The sequence below is a fragment of the Bos taurus genome, chromosome 5 (assembly GCF_002263795.3).
Source record: "Bos taurus isolate L1 Dominette 01449 registration number 42190680 breed Hereford chromosome 5, ARS-UCD2.0, whole genome shotgun sequence".
Classification (NCBI taxonomy): domain Eukaryota; kingdom Metazoa; phylum Chordata; class Mammalia; order Artiodactyla; family Bovidae; genus Bos; species Bos taurus.
This window is the reverse complement of record NC_037332.1, coordinates 102,186,685-102,210,431: the sequence shown is the minus strand read 5'-3', so window position 1 is coordinate 102,210,431 and position 23,747 is coordinate 102,186,685. Positions and strand designations below refer to the sequence as shown.

The following is a 23,747-nucleotide window of genomic DNA, read 5'->3' as shown; positions in this document are numbered from 1 at the left end:
ACCCCTTACACTCTCCCTCCTGCGAGCCAATAGCGACACCTCTCACCATTTCAGGCACTATCGAAGGCTGCATCTGCCTCTTTCTGCAGCTCAGACACCAATGAGCTTCTGAATCTTCAACATCTCCTTATATGAGCAACACGGTCCTTTGACCTCCTGCTTCCGTGGTCCTGAGAGCCAGGCCCCATAATCAGGGCTAGCGTAGAAAACTATGACTACCTTTCTTTCCTCTGATCACCCTGGCTGATCCTCAAGGACTGTGAGATTTCAGAGTCAGGTTGTGGAATCAATTGGCCCGCAGGGAATAACTCTAATGGAATCAAGCACTGATCTTCCAAGTACTGAGCTCAGGGTGGAAGCCAAGTACTAGAAGAAGGTTTGAAATACAAGAATACTTGTCAGGGCAGAAGAAAATGAGGACAAGGATTGCAGAAAGTCACAGACCATGGAGAGGGTAAAATGGAAACCGCTAAGTTAAAGGGATGAGATTGTAGGTCTCTTTTCAGAATGATCTGTACACTGGGTCCTGGAGAAGATGCATGTGTGCTTAATTGTGTCCTACTCTTTGTGACCCCTGGACTGTAACCCACCAGGCTCTCCTGTCCGTAGGCTTTCACAGGCAAGAATACTGGAGTGTGTTGCCATTTCCTTCTCGAGGGTATCTTCCCAACCCAGGGGTCTCCTGTGCCTCCTGCATTGGCAGGCGGGTTCTTTATTGCTGAACCACCTGGGAAGCCCTATAAGGGATTTTCACACATGCTAAATCCCTTTCTGTTTACTGAATTTCATTTTATGTGAAATACCCCTTTCAGCTATTCAACAAATGATGCTTCAGGAGAGAAAGAGATTGCTGTTATAGGAAACAAAGAAAAAGTAGTAGTCATTATTCAACTCTAGCCCTCCAAAATAGGAGTGGGGATCTCTAGAAGAAAATATGTAGCTTAGAAAGATTAACATTTTCTAAACTTCACATTTTTCCCCTTTGGATATTGAGAGTTTGGTTTGATAGGATTCAGAACCCACTTGTATTATAAGCCATAGCTAAAGTAGATGCAAAATATTATTTAACAGAACTGCCCCCAGACAGAAGGATAAATAGAAAGTATTCTGCTGCACAGTGGCTGCAGGCAAGGGGCAAAGAAGAGGCGAATGAAGCAGAAAAGAGAAGACGGTTCATTCATTCTGAGTTTAAGAGGAAAGGTGGCAGCAAGAATGGAAGCCAAGGTGGACTGAGGGCACAGAGCCAAGTAGAAGGGACTGATGTCCAGTGTGGCCATTGCTGCCTCGTGTCCCACTGATCAGAGAAGCTCCCATATGCTCTCCAGAAGGAAAGTAGCCCAGGGATGAGTATAGAGAATGAGAAGGGCCATAATGGTGCAAGATAGATCTCCCCCATTGAAATTCAAGGTCACTAACATACTGCCCTCATCCTCATACTCCCTCAGGCTAAAGATTCCCATGATGCACCTCTGTGGTCCACAGAAATCTACCCTGAGGGCCCCTCACCGTGACTCTCATCATTTCAGCACAAACGGGGGAAGGATCCATCTGTGACACACACCACACACGCCTCAGAGTCCCCACCAGAGCTCAGAGGCAGCTTCACACCCTCCCCCTAGCACACCTGAAGGTCTCGGTGAAGCCAACACTGAAGGCAGCTGTGGACCAGTCTACAGCCTTGTCACATCCCCCACTGGAAGGACCCTCATCTTGGTCAACAGACACAGCTTCTCTGTCCTGCCATGCCTGTTCTTCCTACTTGAGACTCAGGTAAATGAAAAGGGAGAAAAGTCAATTGAACACATGCTTTTCTCCCTTTAAATATGCTATTAACCCATTATTTTTTAACACTTACTTGTCCTGTGTTCCTCTGACTTCCAAGCCCCCATCTGTACATGAACCCCATCTCCTTCTGGATGATTAACACAGTAGTGATAATAACCGATTGTAAATGTCAAAACCAGAATATAAACTCAGGTGCTAGGGTAGGAACAGGATCTGCTCAGTCATTAGAGTCGATGCTCTACTCCCCGTGGATCCCAGAGTCACCATTCCTTACCCAGTTATAGACTCTGCAGCATCACCAGAAAACACCAGACAAACACCTAGAACACAGGATGTGCTTCCTGGAGTCCAGTCATTCCTCCCACAGGATGACACAGGGATGCGTTTAGTGAACCAGGTACACATGGTCTCACCTCAGGATTGAGACCTTGTAGGTAACATACTGTTAGGGACTCCATACCCCGTTATAAGGATGGAGTGGGCTGGAAGGAGGGGCTAAGCCAGTGCTGGCAGGCTGTGCTCAGGCAGCACCGTCTACCCCAGAGCTGGGGATGCAGGGTCAGCATGGACCAACTCACCCTCTGATGAATGTTCGTCTTCTCTGACACATAAGGAAATCTCAGTGTCTAATCTCATCCAAGATTTGAAGGAGGAAAGCTTTAGGGAGGACACTAACCCAGCTGTGTCCATGTGAACTTCAGAGGTCAGGAGAACAGGCTCAGGAACCAGTCTGCCCTGGCCTGACTCAGAGCTCAGCCACATACCATGTGTATGACCTTGAACAGGGTCCTTACACTCTCTGTACAGTGGCTTTGTCTGTAAAAGAAGAGTTATGCTTGTGTATAGATGACAGAGTTTTGGTTAGAATTAAATGAGTTGGCATTAGTAAGAGATATAACTAGTCAACAATAGTACATCATCTTGGCGGAGGAGCAATATTAGGGCCCCTCTGTCCATCCCATCCCAGGAATCCCAGGACTCTAGAACAGGAATTCAATTCTGTTACCTGGAACCTTGACTGGAACTGTCAAACTCTCGCAGGAACCACATGCTGTGACGGTGATTGGGGCCAGAGCTGTGAGTCTTCCACACATCGCCCCTTCTCTCCGTGTCCTAGAGAGAGGCTCTACTGCTCATGAACCTCGACCTTACCAACTGTGAGCCTCATGAATTAAGTTGTTTACTTGCTAATTTTACTTTATAAATGGACTTGATAAAGGTTCTGTGTCTAGTTCACCTCCTTATCCCCAATGCCTGCTAATTAAAAATCCTAAATGATGTCTCTTGTATACCTGAATGAATGAATGTCAGCCAGGTATTTTACACAAATCATTTCAATCCAAAGAAATCTTTTGAGATATAATTTAACTTGATGTGAGGACTTAACAGCACAATGCAAGTTGTGTCACTTGTTGTAATGATATTTCAATATAATTAAATGGTATAAGCTATGTATGGTTCACTTCTACACTTTTCTGCAATGAATGCAGTCAATTGCAATACCAGAAACAAGGCTAGCCCCATTCCAAGAGCAGTGCTGAGAGAGCTAGTTCTAAACATGTATAAATGTTGCATCTTTGTATATCTGACAATAAAGACAGACCTTAGCACAGTGACAGGTGAACTCCTGTTCTTGTCTTAATCAGATATAGCCTACTGGTCCGGATGTTTATATACTTATCATTTGGCTTATTTTCAATTCAAACCACACAACTGTAACAGGAAGAAACTTTGTTATAAAAAAATTTAGTTGAACAGCTTCTGTATTAAATTAGAAGTGCAGAAGTAAAGAGTAGGAAGAATCCTGTTTTTTAATTTAGACTGTTTATTTCATCTTATGAATTGTAAAGCAATACAATATGTAGCATTATTATTCCCAAATCACCATGAAAATATGGAGGTTTCAGAGGTTAAGTAATCTCTTTGCTAGAAAAGTAAATATTTAAATATCTTTGGTAGAGGGACATTTTCAGGATCAGAGTGACTAATATACAAAATCAGTTTAATCCATGTCTGACTCTTTGCGACCCCATGAACTGCAGCATGCCAGGCCTCCCTGTCCACCACCAACTCCTGGAGTCCACCCAAACCCATGTCCATTGAGTCGATGATGCCATCCAGCCATCTCATCCTCTGTCGTCCTCTTCTCCTCCTTCCCTCAGTGTTTCCCAGCATCAGGGTCTTTTCCAATGAGTCAGCTCTTCGCATCAGCTGGCCAAAGTATTGGAGTTTCAGCCTCAACATCAGTCCTTCCAATGAACACCCAGGACTGATCTCCTTTAGGATGGACTGGTTAGATTTCCTTGCAGTATAAGGGACTCTCAAGAGTCTTCTCTAACACCACAGTTCAAAAGCATCAATTCTTTGGCACTCAGCTTTCTTTATAGTCCAACTCTCACATCCATACATGACCACTGGATATACATGTATATACAAAACTATACAAAATATTTTTGAATTAAAAAAGATCTATACAACTTTAAAAGGAAACAATTGACTTGTTATACCAGAGTGTTTGAGACCCACCTCACCATCTGTGTTCCTTGTATGGATGATACCAAGGTTGTTAAAGGCTTCTTTACCAAAGACCACTTCATCACAAGGGCATGTGATGAGCTTGGTCATGAGCTAGCTGATGTCCAGATCATCATCTCTCTTCAGCCCTTTACAGTCTATAACCAGCAACATCTAAGAGAGAGTGTGGCACTGAATTGGCCTCATTCATTCCTCCATAGTGCAGCTTCAGATACCCAGAGACCAGAGCAATCAAAGCTACTAAATCAAAGACAAGCAGATTCTAAGTGGAGAGCATGCAGACCAAAGACACTTGCCCACTGTTGTTGGGAAGTAAGAAACCCTCCCACCCCAGACACCATCTGGGGGAGGAGAGACAAGAAGATGCCTCCTTAAATATAGGAAAACCAGTCTCAGCAGGAAGCTTCAACTAGAGTTGACAAGATAATTATTACCATAAACCCGAGCTAACTTGGGGGAAATTTTTTTAATGGGAAAGTTGTGATTTTAAATTGGAGGGTCTGTGTTAACTTTGTGGAACTTTTTGTGAAAGTTTTTCACAAAGATTTGTGGAAATCCATGTAAACACACCTTGCTACTGCACAAGATGAAATCAGTTATAAAAATAGCAAATATTACATTTATGAATATTTGAATTCTAGAGGACACATTTTTAAGCCCACTACAGAAAGAAAATATGTATATCTTCCTTTGTTTTTAAAAGCACAGAGTTGTCATCTCTGTGAACTCTTTCTAATTCCTCCAGCTCAAAACTACTGCTTTGTCTATTTAATCTGTAAAAACTAAACCTTTCTTATTTTCTCTAAAGAGGGGACTTCTTGAGAGCAATTATTGTGTCTTGTTCTTCAGTGTCTCTATAAGCTCAAGTAAAGACACATAGAGAGAGCTTAACAAATATTAGATAAGAAATGAATGTATGAACAAATGCTGAAAAATCACCCTGCAGTTAGTGATACTGAGTGGGGAAGGGAAGTGGAGGCAGGGGAGACACATACCTGACTAACCCCCTCGGCACAGACTGAGGTGGAGTAAGGAGTCAGAGACACACCAGCCAAAGGATCCAAGTACAAAATGCCTTCAAATCCCACTCCGGGAGGGGATGTTCAATCTCTGCACAAAGCTGTACGTCAGAAGCTTCTCCAAGGTGAGAAAAAACTGACAACACTGATCTCAAGAGTTCTACTGAAGGATGTAGATAGACAGTTATACTCATCAAATAGCTGTATTTCTACTCCCATGACTCACTCTGGGCAATGAAACATGGGTGGTGTCTCCTGTGTCACTTCCAAGTGGAGGCATGAAAAGCCCAAGTGCACCTCTGTAGTCTCTCTCTTTTTCCTGTCACAAAAGCTACCTGTTCCAGATGGTGCATGTGCAAGAGCCTCACTGACCACAAACACCTGTAGGTTGTGATGAGCGTGTGTATGTGTCTGTATACGAATGTATGTGTATGTAGGCATTTCTCTGTGTGTGTGTGTGTGTGTGTATGTGACTGAGATTTGTGGGTCACTTTTTCCAGTGGTAGAACAGAATCTTTTCTGATGGATACAAAGGAGAAAGAAGACTTGAAAAGAAGACAGAATCTGTCATGTGAAGCAGGTACTTTCCTGGATCTCCCCTTTCTTCTGTTTCTTCATCCCAAGCTGCTCCCTCAGGTCTCACCTTGCTTCCTCTGTTGGGCTTGGTTGTTTCTCAGTCACCATTTCTGATTGACCAACAACTAGATCTAAGTTCTATTTAAGAGCACCCACCCCTGGTGCATCTCCTGTTCCCTTTACATCACTCTGTGCTGACAGTCAGGCTCAGTTTCCCGAATTTGCCTCTTGGCATCTTGACCTTCATCCTTAAACAGCTCTTCTTTCCTCTGGGTTAGCCAATCCATCATCTTTGATCCTGTTTTACCTTTCACCAATCCTGTACTAATGAAAAGGCAACATGTATTTTCTAATCCCCCTCAGTTTTTTCTTGATTTCCTGAACAAATCTGATTTCTGGATTTAGTGTTCCATGGTCAAGAAATAATTTTGTTAAGAAATAATTTTGCTGAATATTTTTTCCTCATCTCAAAATGGCTGTTTCAAAACCTATATCCTTGTGAGCACAGCCCTAGGGCTCCCCTCACAGGACTTGGAAGGGGCTGGTGTAAGGAGAGGTTGTGAGGTTGAAGCTTCATTAGCTTCATGATTAATCCACCTCTGCTCAGAGTTGATGTAATGACCAACTCCAGAGCTATTGAGTTCTTGTAGGTGGTCATTCTTAAACCTCTTAAACCCAAGATTAATGTCACTGGGATGGCCCTCATAGTTCAAAGACTGAGTGGTTGCTCAGACTTGAACTCTATGAACTGATGCTCTATTGCACATGGAGCTTTGGTACAGCTGAGTCCAGCCTGCAGACCAGCCTAAGAACACTGGAAACATGGGAAAATGTGTTCCTCCTTTAACATCTAAAAGTCTGTGAACAGATTCTCTTTTCCTTATCAACGAATCCTTCCCCATCTGGGCATGCTACCAAGGCTCTTGCAGGCTGCAAGTATCGACTAAGGCCCTTTCAGGGCCCAGGATTGGAATGAGACCTGAACCTGTGTTAAGTTCTGTATTTCCACTCTCTATAACTTAATAGATGTTCACCTAATGTTTATTGAATGACTGAATGACACTATACTAGACATTTAAAAGAAAATATCTTAAATACAAAGAACTATTTTTGAGGACATCATTTAGCTAATTGATATTTTTGTTTTAAAGGCAAATGTTTTCAGCAATTAGCAGGGCAAAATTTGATTTTCAAAAAGAAGGTGCACATCACCACCAGATACATCACAACGAACTCTGTAAATCTCTATCTCTAAGGATACACAAGACAAACCACAACACACTCACATGTGGCTTCTTATTAAGTCTTAATCAGACCCAACAGAGGAGACAGGGTAATTTATCTTTTGGCAATTTTTCAATTAAAACCACATAGGAATATCACCAGAAGAAAATCTGCAATTAAAAAAGTACAGGTGCACCATCTATATGATGTAAGAAAGGAGATGAGGTGCAAAAAGAGTTCTTTGGCTTATCATAACAAACAGACTAATTAGTCTTTTATTTTGTGAAAGGAGAGTCCTCTGGGGCTGATCTTGAAGGATGCTTTAGAGACGAGGACAATTCGAATGTTGTGTCCAACAGTTAGAACTGTGAACTGATGATTTTGGATAATGATGTACTTTGATTTTTTTTCTCTTTACTTTTTGTGAATCTACTGTAGGTTTTCACATTTTTGTTGCCACAATGGCTCACATGAAACATCTTATAGACACAAGAATCTATATTACACTGATAACAAATTAATTTCAATCACATACAAAAGCTCTACCTTTTGATCTCCTACACTTTCTGTTTCTGATGTCAGAATTTGCCTCTCTTTATAATGTATATCACTAACAAAATATTTTTCTCTTTAGTTATTTTATTTTATTTTTAATATAACTTTATTTATTTTAATTGGAGGCTAATTACAGTATTATATTGGTTTTGCCATACATCAACATGAATCCACCATGGGTGTATACATGTTCCCCATCCTGAACCCCGCTCCCACCTCCCTCCCCATACCATCCCTCTGGGTCATCCCAGTGCACCAGCCCCGAGCATCCTGTATCATCCATCAAACCTGGACTGGTGATTCATTTCACATATGATATTATACATGTTTCAAAGCCATTCTCCCAAATCATCCCACCCTCTGCCTCTCCCACAGAGTCCATAAGACTGTTCTATACATCTGTGCCTCTTTTGCTGTCTCACATACAGGGTTATCATTACCATCTTTCTAAATTCCATATATATGCATTAGTATACTGTATTGGTGTTTTTCTTTCTGGCTTACTTCACTCTGTATAATGGGCTCCAGTTTCATCCACCTCATTAGAACTGATTCAAATATATTCTTTTTAATGGCTGAGTAATACTCCATTGTGTATATGTACCACAGCTTTCTTACTCATTCATCTGCTGATGGACATCTAGGTTGCTTCCATGTACTGGCTATTATAAACAGTTCATTATAGATGAACACTGGGGTACACGTATCTCTTTCAATTCTGGTTTCCTTGGTGTGTATGCCCAGCAGTGTTATTGATGGGTCGTATGGCAGTTCTATTTCCAGTTTTTTAAGGAATCTCCACACTGTTATCCACAGTGGCTGAACTAGTTTGCAATCCCACCAACAGTGTAAGAGGGTTCCCTTTTCTCCACACCCTCTCCAGTATTTATTGCTTGTAGACTTTTGGATCTCAGCCATCTGACTGGGGTGAAATGGTACCTTATTGTGGTTTTGATTTGCATTTCTCTGATAATGAGTGATGTTAAGCATCTTTTCATGTGTTTGTTAGACATCTGTGTGTCTTCTTTGGAGAAATGTATGTTTAGTTCTTTGGCCCATTTTTTGATTGGGTCATTTATTTTTCTGGAATTGAGCTGTAGGAGTTGCTTGTATATTTTTGAGATTAATTCTTTGTCAGTTGCTTCATTTGCTATTATTTTTTCCCATTCTGAAGGCTGTCTTTTCATCTTGCTTATAGTTTCCTTTGTTGTGCAGAAGCTTTTAATTTTAATTAGGCCCCATTTGTTTATTTTTGCTTTTATTTCCAATATTCTTGGAGGTGGGTCATAGAGGATCCTGCTGTGATGTATGTCAGAGAGTGTTTTGCCTATGTTCTCCTCTAGGAGTTTTATAGTTTCTGGTCTGACGTTTAGATCTTTAATCCATTTTGAGTTTATTTTTGTGTATGGTGTTAGAAAGTGTTCTAGTTTCATTCTTTTACAAGTGGTTGACCAGTTTTCCCAGCACCACTTGTTAAAGAGATTGTCTTTAATCCATTGTATGTATATTCTTGCCTCCTTTGTCAAAGATAAGGTGTCCATAGGTGCATGGATTTATCTCTGGGCTTTCTATTTTGTTCCATTGATCTATATTTCTGTCTTTGTGTCCATACCATACTGTCTTGATGACTGTGGCTTTGTAGTAGAGCCTGAAGTCAGGTAGGTTGATTCCTCCAGTTCCATTCTTCTTTCTCAAGATTGCTTTGGCTATTCAAGGTTTTTTGTATTTCCATACAAATTGTGAAATTATTTGTTCTAGCTCTGTCAAAAAAACCACTGGTAGCTTGACAGGGATTGCATTGAATCTATAAGTTGCTTTGGGTAGCATATTCATTTTCACTATATTGATTCTTCCGATTCATGAACATGATATATTTCTCCATCTATTAGTGTCCTCTTTGATTTCTTTCACCAGTGTTTTATAGTTTTCTATATATAGGTCTTTAGTTTCTTTAGGTAGATATATTCCTAAGTATTTTATTCGTTTCGTTGCAATGGTGAGTGGCATTGTTTCCTTAATTTTTCTTTCTATTTTCTCATTATTAGTATATAGGAATGCAAGGGATTTCTGTGTGTTGATTTTATATCCTGCAACTTTACTATAGTCATTGATTATTTCTAGTAATTTTCTGGTGGAGTCTTTAGGGTTTTCTATGTAGAGGATCATGTCATCTGCAAACAGTGAGAGTTTTACTTCTTCTTGTCCAATTTGGAGTCCTTTAAATTATTTTTCTGCTCTGATTGCTGTGGCCAAAACTTCCAAAACTATGTTGAATAGTAGTGGTGAGGGTGGGCACCCTTGTCTTGTTCCTGACTTTAGGGGAAATGCTTTCAATTTTTCACCATTGAGGATAATGTTTGCTGTGGGTTTGTCATACATAGCTTTTATTATGTTGAGGTATGTTCCTTCTATTCCTGCTTTCTGGAGAGTTTTTATCATAAATGGATGTTGAATTTTGTCAAAGGCTATCTCTGCATCTATTGAGATAATCATATAGCTTTTATTTTTCAATTTGTTAATGTGGTGTATTACATTGATTGATTTGCAGATATTGAAGAATCCTTGCATCCCTGGGATAAAGCCTACTTGGTCATGGTGTATGATCTTTTTAATGTGTTGTTGGATTCTGATTGCTAGAATTTTGTTAAGGATTTTTGCATCTATGTTCTCTTTGTCAGGTTTTGTTATTAGGGTGATGGTGGCCTCATAGAATTTGTTTGGAAGTTTACCTTCCTCTGCAATTTTCTGGAAGAGTTTGAGTAGGATAGGTGTTAGCTCTTCTCTAAATTTTTGGAATAATTCAGCTGTGAAGCTGTCTGGACTTGGGCTTTTGTTTGCTGGAAGATTTCTGATTACAATTTCAATTTCTGTGCTTGTGATGGGTCTGTTAAGATTTTCTATTTCTTCCTGGTTCAGTTTTGGAAAGTCGTACTTTTCTAAGAACTTGTCCATTTCTTCCACATTGTCCATTTTATTCACATACAGTTGCTGATAGTAGTCTCTTATGACCCTTTGTATTCCTGTGTTGTCTGTTGTGATCTCTCCACTTTCATTTCTAATTTTATTGATTTGAATTTTCTCCCTTCATTTCTTGATGAGTCTGGCTAATGGTTTGTCAATTTTATTTATCCTCTCAAAGAACCAACTTTTGGCTTTGTTGATTTTTGCTATAGTCTCTTTTGTTTCTTTTGCACTTATTTCTGCCCTAATTTTTAAGATTTCTTTCCTTCTACTAACCCTGGGGTTCTTCATTTCTTCCTTTTCTAGTTGCTTTAGGTGTAGAGTTAGATTATTTATTTGACTTTTTTCTTGTTTCTTGAGGTATGCCTGTATTGCTATGAACCTTCCCCTTAGCACTGCTTTTACAGTGTCCCACAGGGTTGTTGTGTTTTCATTTTCATTCGTTTCTATGCATATTTATATTTCTTTTTTTTATTTCTTCTGTGATTTGTTGGTTATTCAGCAGCCTCTGTATATTGGAATTTTTAATATTTTTTCTCCTGCAATTGAGATCTAATCTTACTGCATTGTAGTCAGAAAAGATGCTTGGAATGATTTCAATTATTTTGAATTTGTCAAGGCTAGATTTATGGCTCAGGATGTGATCTATCCTGGAGAAGGTTCCGTGTGCACTTGAGAAAAAGGTGAAATTCATTGTATTGGGGAGAAATTTCCTATAATATCAATTAGGTCTAACTGGTCTATTGTACCATTTAAAGTTTGTGTTTACTTGTTAATTTTCTGTTTAGTTGATCTATCTATAGGTGTGAGTGGGGTATTAAAGTCTCCCACTATTATTGTGTTATTGTTAATTTCCCCTTTCATACTTGTTAGCATTTGTCTTACATATTGCAGTTGTCCTATGTTGGGTGCATATATATTTATAATTGTTATATCTTCTTCTTGGATTGATCCTTTGATCATCATGTAGTGTCCTTCTTTGTCTCTTTTCAAAGCCTTTGTTTTAAAGTCTATTTTATCTGATATGAGTATTGCTACTCCTGATTTCTTTTGGTCTCTATTTGTGTGGAGTATCTTTTTTCAGCCCTTCACTTTCAGTCTGTATGTGTCCCTTGTTTTGAGGTGGGTGTCTTGTAGACAATATATATAGGGGTCTTGTTTTTGTATCCATTCAGCCAGTCTTTGTCTTTTGGTTGGGATATTCAGCCCATTTACATTTAAGGTAATTATTGATAAGTATGATTCCATTGCCATTTACTTTATTGTTTTGGATTCAAGTTTATACACCCTTTCTGTGCTTCCTGTCTAAAGAAGATCTTTAGCATTTGTTGGAGAGCTGGTTTGGTGGTGCTGAATTCTCTCAGCTTTTGCTTGATGTAAATATTTTGATTTCTCCTTCATATTTGAATGAGATCCTTGCTGGGTACAGTAATCTGGGCTGTAGGTTATTTTCTTTCACCACTTTAAGTATGTCCTGCCATTCCCTCCTGGCCTGAAGAGTTTCTATTGAAAGATCAGCTGTTATCCTTATGGGAATTCCCTTGCATGTTATTTGTTGTTTTTCCCTTGCTGCTTTTAATATTTGTTCTTTGTGTTTGATCTTTGTTAATTTGATTAATATGTGTCTTGGGCTGTTTCACCTTCGGTTTATCCTGTTTGGGACTCTCTGGGTTTCTTGGATTTGGGTGATAATTTGCTTCCCCATTTTAGGGAAGTTTTCAACTATTATCTCCTCAAGTATTTTCTCACGGTCTTTCTTTTTGTCTTCTTCTTCTGGGACCCCTATGATTCGAATGTTTGGGCATTTAACCTTGTCCTGGAGGTCTCTGAGATTGTCCTCATTTCTTGTAATTCGTTTTTCTTTTATCCTCTCTGATTCTTTTATTTGTACCATTTTACCTTCTACCTTACTAATCCTATCTTCTGCCTCCATTATTCTACTGTTTGTTGCCTCCAGAGTGTTTTTGATCTCATTTATTGCATTATTCATTAAATATTGACTCTTTTTTATTTCTTCTAGGTCTTTGTTAAACCTTTCTTGCATCTTCTCAATCCTTGTCTCCAGGCTATTTATTTGTGATTCCATTTTGTTTTCAAGATTTTGGATCATTTTCACTATCATTATTCTGGATTCTTTATCAGGTAGATTCCCTATATCTTCCTCTTTTGTTTGGTTTGGTAGGCATTTACCCTGTTCCTTTACCTGCTGGGTATCCCTCTGTCTCTTCATCTGTTTATATTGCTGTGTTTGAGGTGGCCTTTCTGTATTCTGGCAGTTTGTGGAGTTCTCTTTATTATGGAGTTTCCTACCTGTGGGTGGGGTTGTACTGGTGGCTTATGAAGGTTTCCTGGTTAGGGAAGCTTGTATCTGTGTTCTGGTGGATGGGGCTGGACTTTTTCTCTCTGGAGTGCAATGAAGTGTCCAGTTATGAGATGTCAGTGGGTTTGGAGTGACTTTGGGCTGCCTGTATATTGAAGCTCAGGGCTATGTTCCTGTGTTGCTGGAGAATTTGCATGGTATGTCTTGCTCTGGAACTTGTTGGCTCTTGGGTGGTGCTTGGTTTCAGTGTAGGTACGGAGGCATTTGATGAGGTCCTGTTGACTAATGTTCCCTGGAATCAGGAGTTCTCTGGTGTTCTCAGGATTTGGACTTAAGCCTCCTGCTTCTGGTTTTCAGTCTTATTTTTACAGTAGCCTCAAGACTTCTCCATCTATACAACACCATTGATAAAACATCTAGGTTAAAGATGAAAAGTTTCTCCATAGTGAGGGACACCAAGAGAGGTTCACAGAGTTACATAGAGAAGAGAAGAGGGAGGAGGGAGATAGAGGTGACCAGGATGAGATGAGGTGGAATCAAAAGAGGAGAGAGCAAGCTATCCAGTAATCACTTCCTTATGTGCACTCCACAGTCTGGACCACTCAGAGATGTTCACAGAGTTATACAGAGAAGAGAAGAGGGACGAAGGAGACAGAAGTGGCCAAGAGGATAAAGGGGGGAATCAAAAGGAGAGAGACAGATCCAGCCAATAATCAGTTCCCTAAGTATTCTCCACAGTCTGGAACACACAAAGAGATTCACAGAGTTGGGTAGAGAAGAGAAGGGGGAGGGAGGAGATAGAGGAGACCTGGTGGAGAAAAAGGAGAGTCCTAAGGGGGAGAGAGCAGTCAAGCCAGTAATCTCACTCCCTAGCAAAAATGGGTACTGAAGATTGGGTTCTTAAAGATACAAAATTGATACTAAATACCAAAAAGCAAAGATTAAAAATCTAGAGTAGAGGTTGGATTTTCAAAAATACAATATTAAAGAAAAAGAGAAAAAGTCATAAAATTATTATATATATATATATATATATATATATATTATATGAAGTTTGCTTTAAAAACTGTGGTCTTTTTTTTTTTTTTGCAAAGTAATAGTAGGTTATAAAATGAAAATTAAAGGAATAATAGAGGACTTAATTTTTTTTATTTAAAAATCTTAAAGAATGATGGTAAAAATAGTAAAAAATATATCTAGGACTTTCTCTGGTGTTGTTGTGGGCAGTGTGGGGTCAGTTCATTTTCAGATAGTTCCTTGATCCGGCTTATATTTCTCAAGATCTATAGGCTCCTTCCTATGTACCCGGTACTATCTACAGGGTTTTAATCTATTGCACCTGTCACTTCCAAGGAAGGTCCCTCTGTTTTAGCTTCATCTGTTTGCTGGTCTCTTCAGTGTCTAATTTCCACGCTGGCACAAGGGGGCAGTGGTGGACACTTTTTTAGGCTCACTTGTTCGGTCATGCTGTGGAGAGGGAGGGATGCTGCAAACAAATAACACTGGCATGTGCTTGCAGTGTCTCGGCCACACTGGGTTTGCCCCCCGCCCATGGCGTGTGTGCTTTCCCTGTCTACACTGCTTAGGCCCTAGGTTGCTCTGCCAGGAACTGTCTGAGGCCGGCCCTGGGTTGTATGTACTTCCCAGGTCTAAGCTGCTCCGGTTCAGGTATTCGGGTAGTCCTCAGAGGCACAGACTCATTTGGGCCTGCGTTTTGTGCCCTTCTCAGATCCGAGCAGCTCATGTGACCAGGTGTTTGGTGAGCATGGTTGCTGCGACTTATCGCCTCCCCTATCCCTGCCACTTGGTTTTCTGGGTGTACAATTGGTGCACATTCGTAGGCGGATGTTGACCGTTCAGAATCCCAAGAAGTTTTGGTTAGCAACGAAGCCTGCTTGCAGTTTGGTAGTTAATGCCTCTCTGGGGCCGCAATTGCCCCCTTCTGGTTCTGGCTGCCCTCGCCTGCCTGTCTCTGGAGGGGGATGGGCTTGCCATGCAGCTGGCTAGCTCTGCTCAGTCCTTTGTTCTGTGAGAGGGCCTGGCGGTGTCTTAGGTTAGGGCTTTTTGAGTGGTAGTTATCCCACAGTCTGGTTTGCTATCCCAAGTTAGTTTCCTCAGATTTCCCTCGGGGCATTCAGGCCCGGTCCTTACTCTAAGCAATGCAGACTGCGCCTCCCTCCCAGCCCCCACTTGCTAGTGGCAGGTGCAGGCATCTGCACTGCTTCTCTGCTGGAGGAGTTACCATTGGGCATGTAATCTGTGGGTTTTAATTATTTATTTATTTTTCCTCCCAGTTATGTTGCCCTCTGTGGTTCCAAGGCTCACCACAGACTCGACAGTGAGAGTGTTTCCTGGTGTTTGGAAACTTCTCTCTTTCTTAAGACTCCCTTCCCGGGATGGAGCTCCATCCCTACCTCTTTTGTCTCTCTTTTTATCTTTTATATTTTTTCCTACCTCCTTTCGAAGACAATGGCCTGCTTTTCTAGGTGCCTGATGTCCTCTGCTGGCATTCAGAAGTTGTTTTGTGGAATTTTCTCAGCGTTCAAATGTTCTTTTGATGAATTTGTGGGGGAGAAAGTGGTCTCCCCATCCTATTCCTCCACCATCTTAGGACCGAACCTTCTCTATAGTTATTTTAATACTTCCCTTAGACTAGAGCTAACTGGTTAGCACACTACCATATTCAGTATTAGAGAATTCTGTATTAGATTACATATTTATATTTACAAGTCTGTTGTCTGTTTTCACTTCTTTCATATAATAATCACCATCCTTCATTTAGCTTGAAGAACTCCCTTCAGCAATCTTGTGAGACAAATTTGTGTTGGTGAACTCCTTCAACTGTTGTTTGTTTGGGAAAGTCTTTATCTTACCTTCATTTCTGAAAGACAACCTTCCTGAGAAAAGTATTCTTGGCTGGCAGGTTTACTTTCATCAGTTTAAACATATCATCCCTTTCTCTCCTGGCTTGCCAGTTTTCTTCTGAGAAATCCACTGATATTCTTAAGGGAATTCCTTTTTTGTGAGCATTTGCTTTTCTCTTGATGCTTCTAAAATTCTCTTTGTCTTGATTATAAACAATGTGTCTTGGAGGCAATCATTTTGAATGAACTCTGCGGGGTGACTTAGCAAAGTTCGGTAGTTAGAATAGGAAAAAGCAGTCCAGAATGCCAGTAGCTAAAAGGAAGGAAAAAGCCCATGAAAATAGAACAAAGGAAGATCCGAGGACTGGAGTGAGCACCTCAGGTGGAACAAACAGCCCAGGGGGAGGAAAAAAAAAAAAAAACATATAAAAAGAGGAGCCAAAGGGCCGGGGGTCTTTCTCTCGCTCTGTCTCTCACTCTCTCTCTCTCCCTCTCTCTCTTCTCTTCATGTCTTTTGGGTCATCATGCCCTCACACCTCGAGGATGTATTTTCCTTTATTTTCTAAATAAAACTGAGCTGAAACACAGACCTGTAACACTGATCTGTCTGAGAGCTGTGACACTGATCTGTCTGAGAGTTGTGACACGGTCTGTCCAAGGGCTTTAACACTGGCCTGTCGCTTCAAATTTTTGTTGTGACGAGACAGAACTGAGGAAATCACACACTCCCCTGACAGCTACATGAACTTGGATGTCTAAATGTCATCAGATTTAAGACTTTTCTGTATTATTTCTTTAAGTACAATCTCTGTCCCTTTCTCCCTCTCTTCTCCTTCTAGGACTCCAATACTGTGCAGGTTGATTCTGTGAATGTTATCCTATATTTCACACAGGTTCTTTACACCTTTTCATTCTTTTTTCTCCTTTGTCCCCTGGCTAGGTAATTTCAATTGTATTGTCTTGTGCCTCAGCGATTCTTCTGCTGTTGCTGATGCTCTCTGTAGCATTTTTTATTTTGTTGCATTTCATTCATTTTAATCTTAAGCAACAAAATTTCTGTTTTCTTCCTTCTATTTTTCTGCCTTATTGCACAGCTTGAGGGATCTCAGTTCCCTGATCAGAATAGAATTCATGCACAGCAGTGAAAACATTGGAGAAGGCAATGGCAACCCACTCCAGTACTCTTGCCTGGAAAATCCCATGGACAGAGGAGCCTGATAGGCTGCAGTCCATGGGGTCACGAAGAGTCAGACACGACTGAGCAACTTCACTTTCACTTTTCACTTTCATGCATTGGAGAAGGAAATGACAACCTACTCTAGTGTTCTTGCCTGGAGAATCCTGGGGACGGCGGAGCCTGGTTGGCTGCCATCTCTGGGGTCGCACAGAGTCGGACATGACTGAAGCAACTTAGCAGCAGCAGCAGCAGCAGTGAAAACATTGAATCCTAATAACTAAACCATCATAAAACTCCCTGTTTGCTTCCTTTTTTATGATTTTGGTCTCTGTACAAAAAAACTACCAAATTTATTCTGCAGAGCAACTCAAGAGCCTGTGCCCAACAACTATTGAGCCCATGCTCTAGGTCCCACAAACTGCAAATAGGAGCTGGCATGCTGCAACTACTGAAACCTGTGTGCTTAGAGCCTGTGATCTGCAACAAGAGAAGCCCCTGCATAGAGAAGCCTGCTGTCCACAAAGAGAAGTACTGCCTGCTTGCCACAACTAGAGAAAGTCCACATGCATCAACAAAGACCCAGTGAAACCAAAAATTTAAAACAATAATAATAATGGTAATAAATAACTTTTTAATCTTATTTTGTTCACATATTCTTTTCCTGAATTCCATTATCTGCATTTTTTGGAGTTCCCTGAGCTTCTTGGTGGGTATACTTTATTTCTTTCATCATATGTCATTTATTTCATGACTTCCCAATGGTGAATAGCCATGTGAGCTACCCTGGGAGAAGTCCTGGGCATCTTCCCATTCCCAAACATAGCCTAGAACTATGAAGACTGCAAGTGTAACTGTAGGTCAGAGCCCTGGACACCATGCAGAGCCATCAGCCAGGAACTGGGTGGGTTCAACTCACAACCAGGCCATCACTCTCAGGTCTTATATTAGTTCAGCAGCCTCTCCACATGTCCACAATGGAATTGTGGGGGGGGGGGTGGGGGGGAAGGGTGCGGGGTGGTGGTGGTGGTGTTTTGAAATGTAATATTTACTGGGCCACTCCTACACGACAGCTCTCTGTACCCTGAAGAATCACAGCAGGATCATGTTTACATTTTCAGTAGTAACCAGACTAAAGCAATCTTGAAACAGTATGTCTTCAGAGGAGCCCATTAGTCTGAAATATTTCCTTTAAGAATTCAGTCATATCAGACCCCTCCATTCACATCTTTGAAACGTAAATAGACAAACGTACCTGATTTCCCCAGCTATCCCTTCTTCCGGATCCCCTCTGTCTAGGTCTCCACTTTCTTGCCCTCTTGTTCCACGTGGATGCAGGGTGTAGGTGAGCACCAATTTGCCATCCATCAACTTAGAGATATGAGCTGATATAATTTTCTCAGAAGGATAGATAATTGGGAAGACAAGAAATGGCAACGTTCTGAAGAAACAGTAGGCAGGGATGGAAAGAATGGATTCATAACGATTTGATAACAACTAGACATGGGAGAAGAGCAAGGAGGAATCTATATCTGCTTGAGGAATAAACAGATAAAGTAACCTAGGGAATGAGAGATGAAAAGGCAGAGGTAGTTACCTAGAGTTAGAGTTTTAATTGACCCATGAACACTTAAGCAGGATAAGGAAAACTGTATCCATTCTCTCCCACCAGCAAACTCCTACTATGAAACTCACACCCAAGTCTGGTGCCCCAAAATAAGTTAAAAACAGGTGATGTGACATCTCAGGGAAGAACATACAGGAATGTTCAGGATTGGGTTTTTACCATGATTTTGTGAAATGAAAATATCTCCTGTCATATAAATAAACAAGAAATGCAACAACCATCAGTGATTTCTGGCCTCCAAACATGAATGAGGGTTCCCAAAACTGATCCAGGGGATGCTCCCACACCCCATGGTGATTGCTGAGGAGCTGGGGGAAAGCAAGAAGCAGCCATCTGCTGCTCCTTAAGGTGAACAAGGAAACAGGGTTGGCCCCAGATAGCTGAGCTGCATATGAAAGAATTGAATTCAGGGAGTCCAGAGGCTTGCATCTTCCCATACATAAAATGCTAAATTCCTTAACTTGGTACCTGATCTTTGATCTTCAGATTGCCTGCTCCCTTTGTTGTAAACTTGTATACAGCCTGGCTTCCCTTCCTGCCTGCTTGGAGCAGTTTTCTCAGAGCTACTGAGATGCTGTCTCCAGGGCTTAGAATCCTAAGCATTCCCACCAAATAAAATAACCTACCAGGTTCTGACTATATTTTTTGGTGGACAATTCATCTTGCTAGGAAGGAGAGTGTGAATGTGAAACAAGTTTAGATGTGTTTTCTAAGTAAGAGTGACCTGGAGCATCTGTGTTCCTGGGTTAAGTCATACCCTCATTAGCCTTTGAAGGAGGTGAGAAAACAGGGCAGTGCACTCATAGTGTATTTCCTTTGAGGGAAATGGTGTTTGAGGACCAATCCTCGAAAAGCATTTGTCATGGAACTTGGTAATAATTAACAAATCAAAAAAAAAAAATTTACTTTATACAGAATATTTCATTTTGAGCAATTCCCGTATAACACAATCACAGGTCAGCACTATTCTATTGAGATACAGGCAATTAGAATATCTGCAGCATGATCTTGTACTTAGTACAACATCATGGAAAAGTCACTGTGGATGTTCCCAGGGCACTTAGTTCAACATCCTCATACCCACGGTCCACTTTCTCCCCCTGGAACAGCCAGGGGCTCTCTTCTCCTTCCCCAGGATCAGCTTCCTCTCTAAAGATGTTTAGAGAAGAGCTTGAAAGAGTAAAGAGAGGTATGATTTAGAACAGAGACAAGGGGGCCAGACAGTGAGGAGGAAGCAAGTTAAGCATGTGGTGATGACAAAGCATCCCTGGGACCCAGGGGTGGGCAGGGAGGCTCAGCCTATTTCATATCAGTTGCAGTGAGGATGGATCCAAGCTGTCCTTTCAGATCCAGTCCACTTACTCTCTGGGGCCTCAGCTCATGTGGAAACCCTGCATCACAGGAGACCTGTGCTCACACAGGAGCTCTGAGAAGACCTGCTTCCAGGCAGTGAAGTGCTAGTTATTCAGTTGTGTCTGGCTCTTTGTAACCCTATGAACTGTAGCCCCCACCCCCCAGGCTCCTCAATCCATGGGATTCTCCAGGCAAGAATACTAGAGTGGGTAGCCATTCCCTTCTCCAGGTGATCTTCCTGGAGATCTTTGACCCAGGGATCAAACCCGGGTCTCCTGCATTGCAGGCAGATTCTTTACCATCTGAGCCACCAGGGAAGCCCATCAAATGCATGAGATTATCCTGCATGAGATTCTCAAATGCATGAGAAACTGTAGAGAGGCCTGACATTGAGGACCTCAAATTCACCCTTTCCAGGACAGAGACCAAAGATTACAGGGGATCAGCTAACTCCACTCACCTGTCTGAGACCTCATCCCATCTTCCTTCTTTGGAAGCACTTCCTCCTCACTCCCCTGAGAGGTAGGATGAGCCCCAGGCATTAGAACCTCTTCAGCATCATCATAATCCTCACCAAGGGCATAGGTCTTCTGATCTGGGGCTTCTGAGGGCACATCAGAGGTCAGATTAAACCACATTAGGTGGGTTGGTCTGGGAAATGCCTAAGATCCCTTCTGACCCAGTTTCTGAGCTGCTAAACAGAGGCACCAGTTTCAAAAGATTTTTTTTTTTTTCTCTAAGACCATGTTTCATTTTGATGTGTCCATAAACCAAAACATGACTTTATATATCTTAATATTTCCTGTTTGAAAATATATATCTCAAAGCAATTCTCCCACCATTGAGCATTACTAAAGTATTTTGACAAATTGTGCTTTACAGATTTTTTTTTAAAAACCAGTGTGTATCTCTTGTGATTCTGAACACAGAGAGCCCAGCCCCAAATGTGAGACATCACAGAACAGCCAGAGAAGGATAAGGACAGACCCAATCTGGACACAAGGGATCCCTCTGGTCCATTAAAGGAAGATTGTTCCCCCTACATCTCCTCTCTATGAGGAGGGAAACTCTCCTCCCAACACTCAGCTGAAGCAGGTCCACCTCTATTACCTGGAGCAGACCTGGAGTCATTGTCCTCACCATCTGAGAGGAAGCCTAAAGTGGAGAAAAACATCACACAACACACAGAATGATCCTCCCACACCCACAGGACCGGTGTTAAGGCTGAGAAGGGATGGGTCTGGCTCTTGCAGTGTAGACAGAGGCTGGAGGTTCACAGGGCTGTAAGAGGCCATCCTGCCACTTTAGAGAGCTACCTCTGTGAGCCTGGGGAACGTGTGGGGTCTGCAGATGCTGAGAAAATATGCACACCCAGTGGGTGTGACAACTAGAGGTCCCAGGAGGGCAGACAGAGACACCCACCTGGGCTGCCAAGAAGACCCTCCTTCTGAGTCACAAGATGATCAAGCTCATCATACACGGCTTCAGCAAGAGCATCTTCATAGCTGGATAAGGCTGAGAGATCCCCCAGCAGGTCAGAGGTGCTTCCCCAGACACTTCGGTCCAGCAGGCCCACCCTTTATCTCCCTGATGTTCACACGGAGGCTGCCTGGACCTCGGCATCATCTTCCACCCCATGCACCATGTCAGCACCCTCTCCCCTGTCTGACCTGAATTCACAGCTCAGCCCTGACTCTGTCTGGTCTCATAGGAGAGGTCATGACTTATGAGAGTTCACGCCCCAGTCCTAAGAACCTCTGTCTACTCACCCCTTAGAGCTCAGCATGGAGCACATGGAGTTCTTCAGACTCACAACAGAGACCTGGCCCAGGTTCCCCTCCTCACACCTGCCCCATCTCCTGCCTCCACACACTTTCCCTGGTCCCCAGTTCCCCCTGCAGCCCACCTCTGTGCTCTGCTATCCATCTGAACACCTGAGTCACCAGGATGATGAGGACCAGGAAGAGAAGGGACCCCAGGATGAGGCAGAGGACCCCAGGCAAGGAGAAGATCCCAGGGAGAGGACTTGAAACTGGTCTGGACCCTAAAGAGAACAAGGCAACAGGGTGTGGAGAAGGTCCTGGGCACAGAGAAACCCCCTGTGCCAGCATTTCCAGGGGCTCCAGACAATGGCGTCCCAGCCTCAGACACAAGTGCACTGACAGTGACCTGGCTCCCCCAGGTCTCATCCTGAGATGAGTCAACTCCATTCCAGCCCCTGTGACTCTGAGGCAGAGCTGGGGATTGTCAGGGAGCTGCCCTGCAGAGACAGCCTCTGAGGACCCAGCTCATCCCCTCTCCTTGGGCTTGAGGAGACAGAGCATCAAACAGTCCTGGGACCCACACCTCATTGATGAGGAGCAACACTCAGAGGCAGATGGGAGAATCTTAGATTCTGCAACACAGGAACCAGTCTCCCTTGGACCCCAGTCATGAGAAAAATGTGGCCCCAGGAACCAAGGCAGAGGAGTTCCCCAACATAACCCCCTGGGCTCCTCCCCAACAGCCAGGGCTCCTCAGGGTCTTTCCTCTCCTGAGCTGTCAGAGGGCCCACAGAACAGGTCCCCAGACCTGAGTATTCTCTCCTGCCCATGGGTGTTCACAGTACCTGCGGCAGTCGGGTCAATGTTTTCCTTACACCTAAAGAGAAAAACAGCAGTGTGAGGAAAAGAAATTGGCCAGAAAGCAGAGTAAACCCATTTTTCCCTCCTGAGCCTGAAATCAGACCTCAGTCTCCACAACACCAGTGTCCCATCCTCCCAGCTCCCCCATCCTAGATCAGGGCCCCAGGACCTGGACACTGTCTAAATACAAACTCCCCACCACGCCTGGCTGATTCCAGTGCCCCTGTGCTGCCCCAGCTCACCCAGGGTAGACTCCGAGCCCCTCACTCACCAGAGCGCCTCACACCAGTATCCTCCTCATGCTTGCAGTCGCTCTGCCCCCAGGGCTTCAAAGCACAGTCGCACAGGGAGGACTCCCCACCCCCTCACCGCACCTCGTCCAGCCAGATGCTCCCATTTCCAGGGCCAAACGCCGTGGCCCGCATGCCTTCCAGGGCCTGGCCACAGCCCAGCTGTGGACACACCACCTCAGCCTCTGCCAGGCTCCAGGAGTCATCGCCCACAGTGCCCCAGGAGCCACTGTGCCAGACCACCCGCCCTGAGCACTCGGTGTCTCCTCCCCTGAGCTGGAGCTTCTCTCTGTCTGAAAAGGCAGCAGCCCCCCCTGTGACTCCCCTGGTGGGAGGAAGGAACCCCTGGGAGCCACAGGGGAGGGGGCGGGGCTGACGTACCTGTGCAGGGGGCAGCAGTTGGACAGCTCTTGGGTCTTCTTCCTGCAAACAAGAAGGAAACACTGGATCAGGAACAGCTGGGGGTGATCTTGTCCCCAGAAAAGATTATCTAAGGTCCTTGGGTCAGTGCAAATGACATGTGAAAACACAGGCTCATTATCTCCTGGGCTGAAACTTTCACTGCATCTGATCACAGCTGAAATTACTTAAATATTTACTTGTTTATCAGTCTTCACATCCCACAGCAAATATAAACACAGACACCTATAAATGTACACATACGCCTCTCTTAATGAAAGTTCCATGAAAAGAAGTACCTTATATATCTTATATATGCCATGTTTCTGCTATTAGGACAGTATCTGCACATTGTATGCACTCATTCAACAAATATATATGGAAAACCTTTTCTAAATACCTAGATAAGGGCTTGATAAATAGTCATTGAGTGAATGAATA

At 42.8% G+C, this 23,747-nt stretch overlaps 1 protein-coding gene and 1 non-coding gene across 2 annotated transcripts in view; both read right to left on the bottom strand.

The window, feature by feature from the left end:
• Positions 1-19,219: 19,219 nt before the first annotated feature.
• LOC751789 (WC1 isolate CH148) lies at positions 19,220-21,788 on the bottom strand. Its single transcript, XR_009494740.1, has 4 exons — positions 21,763-21,788; positions 21,416-21,570; positions 21,104-21,148; positions 19,220-20,597 (listed from the first exon to the last, which is right to left on the bottom strand). It is a non-coding gene; the product is annotated as a WC1 isolate CH148 (transcript).
• A 721-nt stretch (positions 21,789-22,509) lies between these two features.
• Positions 22,510-23,747, bottom strand: part of LOC112446748 (antigen WC1.1-like) — a 29,453-nt gene continuing 28,215 nt past the window's right edge. The window contains 3 exon segments of the mRNA XM_059887278.1: positions 22,510-22,633; positions 22,987-23,200; positions 23,289-23,330. Coding sequence (XP_059743261.1) covers positions 22,510-22,633; positions 22,987-23,200; positions 23,289-23,330 — 380 coding nt within the window.